Source organism: Ceratotherium simum, chromosome 26 (genome assembly GCF_057802395.1).
Source record: "Ceratotherium simum simum isolate JZ-2026a chromosome 26, ASM5780239v1, whole genome shotgun sequence".
NCBI lineage: Eukaryota > Metazoa > Chordata > Mammalia > Perissodactyla > Rhinocerotidae > Ceratotherium > Ceratotherium simum.
This window is the reverse complement of record NC_141925.1, coordinates 13,258,218-13,271,574: the sequence shown is the minus strand read 5'-3', so window position 1 is coordinate 13,271,574 and position 13,357 is coordinate 13,258,218. Positions and strand designations below refer to the sequence as shown.

Below are 13,357 nucleotides of genomic sequence, written 5' to 3'. Positions count from 1 at the left end.
GGATTCCCATCATGGTGGCCACTAATGTCGTTTCCTCTCTGACTTCGGAAGATCCGGGAGGGAAACGGGAGGACTCAGGCCCTGCCCTTAGTGTGTGACTAAAGCAAGAGCACCTGATCCACGAGGTGGTCCTTGGCAGGTGGACTACAATGCGAGTGCCTGGCTGACCAAGAACATGGACCCGCTGAATGACAATGTGACGTCCCTCCTCAACGCCTCCTCAGACAAGTTCATGGCCGACCTGTGGAAGGACGGTAAGGCCCTGCCCGCTGGAGCAGGAGGACTGGACACCCAGAGTCCTCCGCCTCCTTCCGGCTGCCCCTGATTCCCACGCCTGTTCCCAGGAGGGGAAGACCTGTGTGGGGGTGGGGAGGGGGCAACGTTGTCAGGTGCTAGTGACGTCTTGTTGACACGTTCCTGAGTGGTGACTCCTGAGACTCTCAACCCCACGCCTGGACCCCAGAGAGAAGGTCTTGAGATCAGGGCAATGATGGAAGAAATAGTGAGTTAGAGTTCCCCCATCTGGAGTCTGAAAGACTTAACTTCAGTCTCGTCTCTGCTGTGTACTAGCTGTGTGATCTTGGACAAGTCACTTGACTTCGCTAAGCTTTAGTGTCCTCATGAGTAAAACCAGGAAAATAATAATAGTCTCCACCTCTCCTAGGATTATTGTGAAGGCAAAATCAGAGTAGGGCTCAAGCTTGAGAATGCCTCAGGATCACGTACAGGGCTTGTTAAAACTCGGATCGCTGGGCCCCATCCCCGGAGGGTCTGGCTCAGCAGGTCTGGGTGGGACCTAAGAATCTGCATTTCCAGCAAGTTCCCAGGTGATGCTGATGCTGCTGGTCCGGGGACCACACTTTGGTTTCCTCTGAAGACCAGTGAAGAGAGAATCCGTGTGAGGTGCTGGGTCCACTGTAGGGGCTCAGTACATGTCGGCTGTTGTAATGACTGTTAGTGATGGTGGAGTTTGCTGCTTTTGTTCCTGGACCTCAGTGACCACAGCAGATTTTGTCCCTGGCACAGAGCCTGTGAGCCTGGCACTTACAGGACTGGCTGCCCTTGTTTTAGGCATCAGGGTCACTGTGCCAACCGTCTGCCAGGCCCAGGGATAGGGTAACAGCATCTCACCCTGGGTCTGCCTCACCCTGGGACTCTTGATGAACTCAGCACGGCACTTCCCTCAAGGAGCCCACAGTTTTAAGGGAGACACAGACAAGCAAAGAAATGATTACACAGAGTCTAATCAAGTACAAGGAGCAGAAATGGTGCAGTGTAATGCCGGCGGGGTTGAACTCGCTATCACCATCAACCAACTGGATATAATTGACATCTATAGACGATTTTGTCCAACAACAGCAGAATACACATTCTTCTCAAGCTCACGTGGAGCATTCACCAAGAGACACCACATTCTGGGCCATAAAACACACCTTAACAAATTTAAAAGAACAGAAATCATATAGTGTCTGCTCTCAGACCACCATGGAATTAAACTAACTAAATTAAATCAATAACAGAAAGATAACTAGAAAATCCCAAAATACTTGGAGATTAAACACCACACTTCTAAATAACACATAGGTCAAAAAACTTATTTTTGATTTCCTCAAGAGATTGAGAAATTGTTAATTTTCTCAAAGAGAAACTAAAAAGAATTTTGAACTAAATGAAAATGAAAACACAACTTATAAACATTTGTGGGTTGCAGCAAAAGCAGTACTTCAAGGGAAATTTATAGCAATGCCAGTGGGTTGGGCTTGGTATGTGTAGCACCCGCTGGGCTGGTGGGAGTCTCTCATTCTGTTCTGAAAGAAAAAGAATCTTGGTGGTGGTGGTAGTAATAATAATAGTAATTATTATTATTATTATAATAACCTTCTGCCTGGAATATTCTTTCCCTAGATATCTACCTGATCACTCGCTCACTTCTTTCTGGTCTCTGCTCAAATATCAACTTATCAGAGAGACAACCCATCACTCTCTTTTCCCCCTTAACCCTGCTTTATCTTTTCAAGCACCCCTCACCACCCAAAATATTGTATGCTTATGTATGTGATCATTGTCTGTCTCCTTCTGTTAGAACATCCATAGAATATGAGCTGGGCTGGGGGGACACAGAGTCCCCCTGGCACATAGTAGGTTCTCAATAATTTGTTGGTGGATGAAGGATTGAAGGTGGGCAGGGAGGTAAGCACTTTACATGCCCTATTCACTTATTCCTGCCCTAGGAGGTTGATGCTGTTATTACCTCCATTTTATAGAAGGAGAAACCGAGGCACAAAATGGCGCCATGGTCAAGGCAGTGGCAAGAGCAGGATTGACTCCCAGGTCTCTGTGACAATCTTAGAGAGAATTTGTTCTTTCTGTCACTCAGGAGCTCTCAGGATTTCCCAAATAGACAATAGCTGGAAAGCAATCCCCCCTGCGCCTCCCCTTATCCACTCCTGGAGGGAAGGCAATGGCTGGCAGAGGAAGGAATGGGGCCAGTGCCCACCAAGAGGGAGCAGGGGACCTGCAGTCTCCACCCTCCAGGCCTGATCCTCTGGCCTGTGTGGGGGTGGAGGGCCCCCGGCCAGAGGCTGATGCTGCCCTTATGTGCCCCACAGTGGACCGCATCGTGGGGCTGGACCAGATGGCCAAGATGACGGAGAGCTCGCTGCCCAGCGCCTCCAAGACCAAGAAGGGCATGTTCCGCACGGTGGGGCAGCTGTACAAAGAGCAGCTGGGGAAGCTGATGACCACGCTGCGCAACACCACACCCAACTTTGTGCGCTGCATCATCCCCAACCACGAGAAGAGGGTAAGGCACTTGCCCAGCTCCTTGGTGGTCAGGGGACTGCAGGGAAGGGGAGGCAGACTGGGGAGAGGGGCAGGAGGAAAGCCTGACCCCCCACCCCGAGGGCTTCATCTGACGTGGCTGGAAGGTGGTCTGATTTGATACCCAGTCACCATCCTGGAGGAAAAAAATGGCAATGGAGGAGGGGAGAATGTATCCAGAGACTTGCAGCCCTGGAGTTGCTGCACAGCGTATGTCATCCCTCGTCTGTCCATTATTCCAGTTAACATTTACTGAGCTCCACCTGTGCCAGGTGCTGGAGGTACAATGCTGGATAAATTGTAGTCTTTGCCTGCAAGTTTCTTATAATCTAGTGCAGGGATGCTCAGCTGGGGGCAGCTGTGCCCCCCCCCCCCCGGGGACACTTGGCTATGTCTGGATACATTTTTGGTTGTCATAACTGGGAGGGGGCTGCTACTGGCATCCCGTGCATAGAGGCCAGGGATGCTGCTAAACATCCTACAGGGTACAAGCTGATAACCATGATGTAATGTGAGATAGTGTAAATTATGAGAACACCAGACAGCCGGGGCTCACAGTCCAGCCACAGGGCTCAGAGAGAGCTGCTTAGAGAATGTGAACTTGAAGAATGAGTAGGCATCAACTTGGTGAGGGCGGGGCAGAGTGAGGGGGACATCCTAGGCAGAGGGACCAGTAAAGCAAAAGTGTGAAGGTGAGAAATGAAGGGTCTTGGCAAGAAAATGCTGGGTAGGTGGTTTCATGTTGATGCATAATGGTGTGAGGCAGGGATCAGGGATAGATGAGGCTGAATCAGCAGGCGGGGGCTAGATCATGGAGTTCCTTGTGGATTGACCAGAGCTTGGCCTTCCTTCTATAGGATGCCATTGGGGGCATTTAAAAGCAAGGGTATGTCACAATCAGATTTACATTTTGGAAACCAAATGAGGGGTTGGAGGAGAGAGGCAGGATGGGGGTAGGAAGACCAGGTAGGAGGCTGTGGTGGTTGTCTGGGCAGGAGAAGATGGTGGCAAAGGGATGGTAGTGACAATGGCCAGTGGAGAGAAGTGGGTGGACTGGGAAATATTTGGGAGGTAGGAGCTAGGTGGTGATGGACAGGAAACAGGGGAGAGGGAGGCGACAAGGAGGTGATGCTTGTGCCACCAAGTACAAGAGAGATGGCACCTGAACTCTCAGCTGAGACCTCACCTGGGCCTCGTTGACCTCCTGTGGCCTGGTGAGGTGGGTCAACCCGGCCTGAGATTGGGACTTGCTGCTCCCGGAGGCCCCAGTGGTCCACTGGCCTTTCCGCCTTTGCAGTCAGGCAAGCTGGACGCCTTTCTGGTGCTGGAGCAGCTGCGGTGCAACGGGGTGTTGGAAGGCATCCGTATCTGTCGTCAGGGCTTCCCCAACAGGATCGTCTTCCAAGAGTTCCGCCAACGGTGAGTCCGCTGGGGCCAGGCCCAGGTGGGGTGGTGGGTGAGTGGGGCTGGGCGGAGGGAGGGATGGATGGACGATGGACGATGGATGGATGGAGATGCGCTCAGTCAGTGACTTCTGCCCTGTGTCTCAAGCTACGAGATCCTGGCCGCGAACGCCATTCCCAAAGGCTTCATGGACGGGAAACAGGCCTGCATTCTCATGGTGAGCCCACCCCAGACCCTCCCCAGAAATCACACTGCGGACCTTCCAGCCTCTGGTCGCACGGCCAGGAACTACATGGGTGGGACCCTCCTTAAACACGCTTAACCCCTGGCCAAACGGCACAGCTGAACACGGGAAACAGAGTCCTCCTTCCTTCTGCAGATCAAAGCCCTCGAACTCGACCCCAACTTGTACAGAATTGGGCAGAGCAAAATCTTCTTCCGAACCGGGGTCCTGGCCCACCTGGAAGAGGAACGAGACTTGAAGATCACGGATGTCATCATGGCTTTCCAGGCCATGTGTCGCGGCTACCTGGCCAGAAAGTAAAGACCCGCATACTGTAACCTCCCTGCAAACACAGATGGGCAACTCAGACTTCCAGGGGCCTTTCTAACCTCGTGTTCAGATTCCCTGCTTCTAAGAGGCCATCAGCTTTCCTGCACCACTGATCGAATGGCAGCCTTTTCTGGAGGGGGCAGAAACCCCCTCCAGACGTGGTTATATATAACCACGTTAGATATAAGCACTAGTTATAAGGGCAGGGCGGGAAGGAGTTAAGACCCCGGGCTCTGGAGTTTTGGGTTCTCGTCTGGGCTCCTTCACTTATTTGCTGATGAACTTTGGGCAAGTTACCCTACCTCTCTGAGCCTCGGGTCTCTCCACTGGAAAATGAGCATCATCATTCCTGCCTCATGGAGTTGTCTATGAGGCGTCAATGAAATGCTGCCTGCAAAGGGTTGAGAACGGTGCCTGGTTATCATTTCAGAAGTGTGAGAATAAGATCAAGTATCTGAGGAAAGCGTATTTAGCTGTATCTACATCCCCACATCCAGTGGGATTCATAACATAGCATCTTGGAAGATCTGGTGCCCTTTCTGTTTTGGGAAGCCTGGGGGCAGGGTGAGGGCTCAGGTTCCTCGATGCAAGTCACACCCCAGAGAGGATGGCAGGGCCTGGGGAGGAGCTCTCTGTCCAGGGCGGATGTTATCATGAGGTATGGACCACGCTCTCCTCTGCAGAGCCCTGATCGTGTCAAGCTGATTGGCTACCAAGTGGACCCACGATGGTCAAGGCCAGATCTGGGACAGATCTAACTTAAGTTTTATAACTAATTACTCTGTTACCACTCCTCCCACCTCCAGACTAACTGGGGCAATGTTATTCTTCAAGTTCGCCCACACCCAAGATGGCAGCCGAGCAGAGAAAAGACGGTGGTGCTCACTGTTCCATGGTTTCGCAAACCCAATAGCACTTAAATAGGAAGCATGCTGGTTCTGTGTCAGGTTTGAGATATCTAAAACACATGGAGGAAGAATAGGTTTGTCAGACACTCAGCTTTGGGGAAGACGTAACACAGCTGGGAGTGTGCAGGGTCCCCCTAAGGACTGGCATAGCTTAGATTGATTTCCTAGCTGTTATTTGGACCGCAGCTCTGAGTCCAGGGTGTTTTATGAGCCTTGGTCTTCCTTGCCCACCGAGAAAGGCTCTGGCCTCCAGGTTATTTGACTGCTCGGTACCCAGACACTCTGCTTGTGCCGACACTGAGCTTCCCAGAGAATCTGAGCTGGGGAGAAGGGGAGATGTCCCCGTGCAAGTCGCAGAATCACAAGCCGCATAGACGTGTCCTGCTTTCCGGATGCTGTAGGGCAGGGTGCTGGGACAACGCGGGGAGGGCTGTGTTGGGCCAACCAGGGCTTCCCCGGCCCCTCTCCCCAGGGCTTTCGCCAAGAGGCAGCAGCAGCTGACGGCCATGAAGGTGATTCAGAGGAACTGCGCCGCCTACCTCAAGCTGCGGAACTGGCAGTGGTGGCGGCTCTTCACCAAGGTGAGTGCCCCGGGCCCCGCCCACCTTCTCAGGACCCCCAGCCCTGGGTCTTCCCTCCGGACGCTCCAGATGTCGGACTGGAGATGGTTGACAGTGGGTGTGCAACTGAGGGCTCGAAACCAAACCTTGGCCATTGGTGATTTTCTGGGCCTGAGAAGGCCCTTCCTCTTTGCCACATGGGTTACGGCCGTGACCTTAACATGGATCCAGAGCATTCCCATCGCCACAAGGATCCCTCATGTTGCCCGTGGATAGCCATACCCGCTTCCCCCCATAGCCCCAGCAACTACTGATCTGTTCTCCATTTCTGTAACTCTGTTATTTCAAGAGTAAATGGAGTCACACAGTATGTCACCTCTGGGGATTGGCTTTTTCCAGTCAGCACCATTCTTTGGAGATCCACGGCGGTGGTTGCGAGTATCGCTTGTTCGTGTCGGGCTGCAGCGTGTTCTTGCAGCGTTGTGGGCTATAACGTACCAGCTGCGCAAAGACTCGCTCTGTTGCAACAGACACTGCTTCCTCTTAGTGCCCTGGAGTGTGTAAAGTGGCACAAACCTTCTTCATGGAGCGAATATTTATCGAGTGCCCACTGTGTGCCAGACACGTGCAAGGTGCTGGGGATGCAGCTGTGAACAGACATCAGGGGCCCTGGCCTCATGAATGTTCTAGTCGAGTGGGGGAGCAGACAATGAGCAGAAAAACACAGACACAAACACGTAATGGCAAACCGGGGCAAGTGTGTGAAGGGAGCACAGAGCAGAGGGGAAGCTGCTTTTAGGGACTGTTCATCCCCATCGACCCAACTTCTGTAAAACTGTCCTAAGGAAACCATCTGAAATCATGAAGATCAGGAATTAAGGGCATTCATTGTGCCTTATGTATAACAGCAAAATGTCAGCACCCAGCCCTGGCAGACCGATTAATTCAATAATGCTGTGTCCGTCAATGGGATACTTTTCAACTATTAAACATGATGGTTATTTAAAAATAAGTTGTAACAATGATGTAATGGCATGGGGTGATAATTATCTTGTAGTTTTAAGTAATAAAAGCAGCAGAGAAGACTGATATCGGGTATATTTTTAAAATGTTTAGGAAAAAAGACTGGAACGAAATGCTAACAATGTTCATAATGACTTTGATAGGGAGGTGGGACGTGGGGGATTTTTTTTCCTTTTCTCTTTGGAAGGAAACACCAGTTTGTCAGCAGCAGTTCCCTCTCTGGGATGGGACTGAATGGGGGAAGGGGAGACTTTCTCCTTTCGCTTAGCCCCTTTTTCTGTGGCTCTAATTTAGGATTTCTCACCCTCGGCACTATTTTTTTTTTTTTTTTTTGTGGGGAAGATCAGCCCTGAGCTAACATCCGTGCTAATCCTCCTCTTTTTGCTGAGGAAGACCGGCTCTGAGCTAACATCTATTGTCAATCCTCCTCCTTTTTTCCCCCCAAAGCCCCAGTAGATAGTTGTATGTCATAGCTGCACATCCTTCTAGTTGCTGTATGTGGGACGTGGCCTCAGCGTGGCCGGAGAAGCGGTGTGTCGGTGCGCGCCCGGGATCCAAACCCGGGCCGCCAGCAGCGGAGCGCATGTACTTAACCGCGAAGCCATGGGGCCGGCCCCTCGGCACTATTGATATTTTGGGATGGGTAAATCTGTGTTGTGGGGGCTGTCCTGTGCATTCTAGAATGTTTAGCAGCATCCCTGGCCTCTACCCACTAGAGGCCAGTAGCATCCCCCACCCCAGTTGGGACAGCTAAAACTGTCTCCAGAAATGGCCAAATGTCCCCTTAGGGGTTACGGGGTGGGGGCAAATCGTCCTGGCTGAGAACCGCTGGTGTAGTTTGTTACGAGAGTGTACCCCCCGTGCCACGAAAACAAACGACGGGCTGCCCGCGTGTGTGCAGGTGAAGCCCCTGCTGCAGGTGACGCGGCAGGAGGAGGAGATGCAGGCCAAGGAGGAGGAGCTGCAGAAGACCAAGGAGCGGCAGCTGAAGGCGGAGAGCGAGCTCAAGGAGCTGGAGCAGAAGCACACGCAGGTACCGGGCCGGGAGCTGGGCTGCGGCTGCGGGGGGCAGGACGCCTGCTCCCGCGGCGCTCACCGGCCGCCTCCCCCGACCCCCTGCGTGCAGCTGGCCGAGGAGAAGAGCCTGCTGCAGGAGCAGCTGCAGGCGGAGACGGAGCTGTATGCAGAGGCCGAGGAGATGCGGGTCCGGCTGGCGGCCAAGAAGCAGGAGCTGGAGGAGATCCTGCACGAGATGGAGGCCCGCCTGGAGGAGGAGGAAGACCGGGGCCAGCAGCTGCAGGCAGACAAGAAGAAGATGGCCCAGCAGATGCTGGTAAGGCACCACAGGGGCTGCCCTCGGGGGGAACCGGATCAGGGGACCCTCGCCGCAGGCCCGTGAGGTGTGTCTGATGATATATGTCCCCACTGGACAGACAAAGAGACTGAGGCTTGCAGAGGAACGGCCATCTGGCCACACAGGTCTCCTCGAGAGCCCACTCCCTTCCACTGCCCTGCCTTTCGTGTGCTCACACCTTGTCTCCTAATAGCAGCCCTGTGTGAAGGGTAATTGCGTCAGTTAGCTTCTGTTGCAGAACAGAACACCCCACAACTTAGCAGCTTGAAATAATAAACGTTTATTTGACACAGTCAGGAATCTGAGAGTGGCTCAGCCGGGTGGTTCTGGCTTCAAGTCTCTGATGTGGTTGCAGTCAGCGTGTCAGCCGGGGCTGCCGTCATCTGAAGGCCCGACTAGGGCTGGAGGACCCACTTCCACAAGGCTCACTCACATGGCTGTAGGCAGGAGGCTCCTCACTATGCGGGCTTCTCCACAGGGCTGCCGGAGTGCCCTCACAACCTGGGGGCTGGCCTCCCCCAGATGGAGTACATCGAGAGAGAGCAGGGAGGAAGCCGCAGTGCCCTTATAGCCTAACTTCTGACGTTACACTCCATCACTTCCTCTTGATTTTTTCTGTTAGAAGCCAGTCACTAAGTCCAGCCCACACTCACGGGGAGAGGAATCATGCTCCACCTCCTGAAAGGAAGAGTATCAAAGAATTTGTGGACGTATTTTAAAACCACCCTGGTATCTACTATCCCCATTTTACAGATGAGGAGCCTGAGGCTCTGTGAAGCCAGGTGGCTTACCCAGACCTTTTCTTTCCAACGCAAGGAGACTGCAGAGCACTGGGGGTCAGCAGGCCCAGCCACTGTGTGTTAGTCCCGCACTCTGGGAAAGCGACTTTGTTTTAAGCAAGGCTGTGATTCTTTTCCCTCCCCCACAAAGGACCTGGAAGAACAGCTGGAGGAGGAGGAAGCTGCGAGGCAGAAGCTACAACTTGAGAAGGTCACGGCCGAGGCCAAGATCAAGAAACTGGAGGATGATATCCTGGTCATGGATGATCAGAACAATAAACTGTCAAAAGTGAGTGGGGTTGGGCATCTGCCTTGGAAGGACAGGCCCCCAGGGCTAAGGCCTCCAGATGCTTTAGCCAGATACGAGGTACTGAAGGCCGAGCAGATGGTTCCCTCCAGCACTGACATGGCAGCCTGTGACTGCCGTCTGGATGCAGGTGTACTGGGGACTGGTCCCTGGTGGTCCCCTCAGCTCCAGGGCTGCCACAGAGCAAGTCTCAGAAACCCCATGACCAATGGGCCCCCCAGATTGTATAAAGGCAGCCAATTGTGCCTGAGACTCAGGGCCTCTCCCATGTCCTCATGGACCACCTCCAGTTAGTAACAGGGTGACCACCTGTCCTGGTTTGCCTGGGACTGAGGGGTTTCCGGGATGTGGGACCTTCAGTGCCCAAACCAGGAAAGTCCCAGTGCAAACCAGGATGAGTAGGTCACCCTAGTCAGTAGCCAGTAACCAGCCCCACTGAGGGTGGGCTACCTTTAGTTCTTTGAGCTAGATGTCAGCTGGTCACCTGCTGTGAGCCAGGCCCTGTGTTGGGTGCAGGGCCTGCATGGTGAAGGACCCCACCCTCATGGGGCTTCTACTCCAGTGAGACAGAGAATAGATAATCATATGCGTAACCATTAATCACCACGTGATCAGGGTTCTGAAGGAGGCGTTCACCATGTTATAAGAGCAGAGAACCAGGGGATGGAGGCTGGGGATGCAGGGAAGGCTTCCTGGAGGAAGGGGCATTCAAGTGGAAACCTGAAGCGTGAGGAGCATTAGAGGGAGAGGAGGTGGGGGAACGTCCCAGGCAGATGGTCCCGTCTGTGCAAATGCCCTGAGGCAGGGACAAGCTGGCATGTGGCAGGAAGGGAAAAAGGGCCCCACTGGCTGGAGCATGACGTGTGAGGGGTGGGAGGACATGAGACGAGAAGTGGCCAATCTTTTGAAATTACTATTCTCCAGGGACTTCTCTTTACTATTTATACTGGAGGTTACATTTGGTTATAATGTGGGTTTTCCTTTCATCTGTTTATCCGGAAATTACTAGAAGTGAAACATAGATCCTGGAGAAAAGGAAAATGCTAATGACATTCTTTTTTCTTTCCCCAAAAAGGAGCGGAAACTCCTTGAAGAGAGGGTTAGTGACTTAACAACAAATCTTGCAGAAGAGGAAGAAAAAGCCAAGAATCTTACCAAGCTGAAAAACAAGCACGAATCTATGATTTCAGAACTGGAAGGTAAACCAGCTGCCCAAAGAGGTTTCTGAGTGGATATTTTAAAACTGGGCAAAGCAGAGAGGAGATTTGAGAACGGCGGATTGTTTCAAGAGAGAGAACAACCCTATCCAGCTCCCCAGTCGCCCTTAGTCAACATTCACTTTAATGATAAAAGTGCTTTTCGTCAGGACTGACTCCTTCCGCAGGGTAGAGGTGTGGGCGGGACGGTGACCCCTGCGGGGATGTGTGCGTGCGTGGATTTCCTCCATGTGGGATGCCTGGGCAGCAAGGCTGGTGCTCCAGGCGTCTTTCCGGGAGCGTCCACCTCCTGAGGGGCCCTGGCTTTGTCGTAGTGCGGCTGAAGAAGGAGGAGAAGAGCCGGCAGGAGCTGGAGAAACTGAAGCGGAAGATGGAAGGCGAGGCCAGCGACCTGCACGAGCAGATCGCCGAGCTGCAGGCGCAGATCGCTGAGCTCAAGATGCAGCTGGCGAAGAAGGAGGAGGAACTGCAGGCGGCCCTGAGCAGGTAGCCAGGCGGCGCGCGCAGGCGCCGCGTGTTCCGGCGCCCCTGGGCCCCGGCCGTCCTCCTCCTCCTCCAGGCAGGCCTCCATCTCATGCAAGGTGGCCCAGGCCAGGCCTCCTGGTGCCCCCTGCTTGCACCTCCAGAACCCCACGCCTTTGGCTTTCTTCTCTTCTTTCTGAACTCCTCCTCTTCGTGTCTCCCCTACTCCCATGGTGTCTGCCTCCTTGGTGCCCAGGCCTTTCTCGTCTACACCCCAGTTCTGCATTTCTAGTTGCCTACAGAGTCCATTCCACTGGCATCTCAAATGCCACACATGTGAGGCTGGGACGGCCCTCCTGTCCCCGCCTTCCGAGGTCCCTCTTTTTGTGAATGCCAATCTCCTCCCTAGCTTCTGCCCACCCCTCTCCTCCCCACCAGCCCGCAGCGTGCAACAGCCCTCGGATCCTGCCAGGCCTTCGAATGTGGCCCACACTGTTCCCTCTGTTTGCCTCTCCCCAGCTCTGAGCTGGTTCACACTAACGGCCGCACACCGGGAAGACTGCAGCAGCAACTAACGGATATTTACCCGCTCGCTGTGTGCTAAGCTCTTTTCAGGCTCTTTTCATCTCAATTTCCCTGAGGAGGAAACGGAGCCTGGGGAGGTGAAGGAAATGTGACTGTCCCCCAACGTTTAAGAGGCAGAGCTGGGATTCGAGCCCCCAAGCTTTCTGACGGATCCCCTGGCCAGCTCCTCCCTTCCAGTTTCTGCTGCACGACGGCGCTAGGGCGATCGACCGAAAACATCACTCTGGGGCATGAGGCTGCTCAAAAGCCCTTGCTAGCTTGTGCGGGAAATCCAGGTTCCTCAGCCTGGCACTCGAAGCCCACCCGCCCTCCACAGTCTGACCCTAATCCCACCATGTAGCTTTCCCTCTTCCTGCTGCCCGTTCACAGGTGCAGGATGATCAAAGTGCTTACCTCCCCCTGCCCTGCAGGATCCTGCCTCTGTGCCTCCCTCGTGCTGTTCCCTTTCCCTCCATCATGGGCAAAACCAGAGGAGAGAGCTCCCTGCCACGAAACTCCTAATGCTCTCCAGCCATTCGGACACTGCTTCTCGGCTCCCACCTTGACCCGCGGCCACTGCCTCCCCCAAGATGGGGCGCCCTGGTTTTCATATCCCCCCCAGGCCTACCTGGCCAAGCGGTTCTCCTGTAGCAGGCACTCAGTCACTGAGCAAAGGGAAGAAAGGACTAACGAGTAGTTGCCAGGCAGGAATAATTGTCCAACGTCCGGAAAGCATCTATTAAGCTCCTGCTGTGAACTAGGCCCCTTGCTAGTCTTCGTTGGTGCTTTGCATTCACACACACACACATGCACGCACGCACGCACGCGCACACACACACACGCTGTGGTCTGTTTTTTCCTATCAGACCTTGGCAGGGTCCTGTGTCCCGGGGACACAGCGGAACATGTTTTGAGAGCTACGGAGCACGAGGCGCTGGTTCCAGAGAACAGTTTTGGCCACGCTGGGAGACAGCACGGGGCCAGGGAGCCCGGGGTCTTGATTCTGGCGCTGTGTCCCCGGCAGGCTCGACGACGAAATCGCTCAGAAGAACAACGCCCTGAAGAAGATCCGGGAGCTGGAGGGGCACATCTCAGACCTCCAGGAGGACCTGGACTCGGAGCGGGCCGCGAGGAACAAGGCTGAGAAGCAGAGGCGGGACCTGGGGGAGGAGCTGGAGGCGCTGAAGACGGAGCTGGAGGACACGCTGGACAGCACGGCCGCCCAGCAGGAGCTCAGGTGGGGCCGGCCCCGCCCACCCCGGCCGCCCCTGGGTCCCGGCGCGCTGCCGGGCGGCTGCCACACGAGGGGCGAATCCCGAATCCCGGGCTTCCGGGCCCTCAGCTCACTGTCCTGACTGCATTCTGCTCTGATAGAAGCATGACTGCTTTTAATCTTATTTTGAGTC

General features: G+C 54.1%; 1 protein-coding gene and 1 long non-coding RNA gene across 3 annotated transcripts in view; one reads left to right on the top strand and one right to left on the bottom strand.

Moving 5' to 3' along the window:
* The window catches only part of MYH11 (myosin heavy chain 11), a 125,343-nt gene that overhangs the window by 91,585 nt on the left and 20,401 nt on the right, over positions 1-13,357 (top strand). For both annotated transcript variants that reach the window (XM_004441840.2, XM_014796326.2), the window contains exons 15-26: positions 140-254; positions 2,610-2,803; positions 4,118-4,239; positions 4,372-4,441; positions 4,604-4,764; positions 6,158-6,266; positions 8,170-8,301; positions 8,395-8,601; positions 9,553-9,690; positions 10,784-10,907; positions 11,240-11,411; positions 12,976-13,188. In XM_004441840.2, coding sequence (XP_004441897.1) covers positions 140-254; positions 2,610-2,803; positions 4,118-4,239; positions 4,372-4,441; positions 4,604-4,764; positions 6,158-6,266; positions 8,170-8,301; positions 8,395-8,601; positions 9,553-9,690; positions 10,784-10,907; positions 11,240-11,411; positions 12,976-13,188 — 1,757 coding nt within the window. The remainder of the gene's footprint in view (positions 1-139; positions 255-2,609; positions 2,804-4,117; positions 4,240-4,371; positions 4,442-4,603; positions 4,765-6,157; positions 6,267-8,169; positions 8,302-8,394; positions 8,602-9,552; positions 9,691-10,783; positions 10,908-11,239; positions 11,412-12,975; positions 13,189-13,357) is intronic.
* LOC147913572 (uncharacterized) lies at positions 8,887-13,103 on the bottom strand. Its single transcript, XR_015548525.1, has 2 exons — positions 12,580-13,103; positions 8,887-9,300 (listed from the first exon to the last, which is right to left on the bottom strand). It is a non-coding gene; the product is annotated as an uncharacterized LOC147913572 (long non-coding RNA).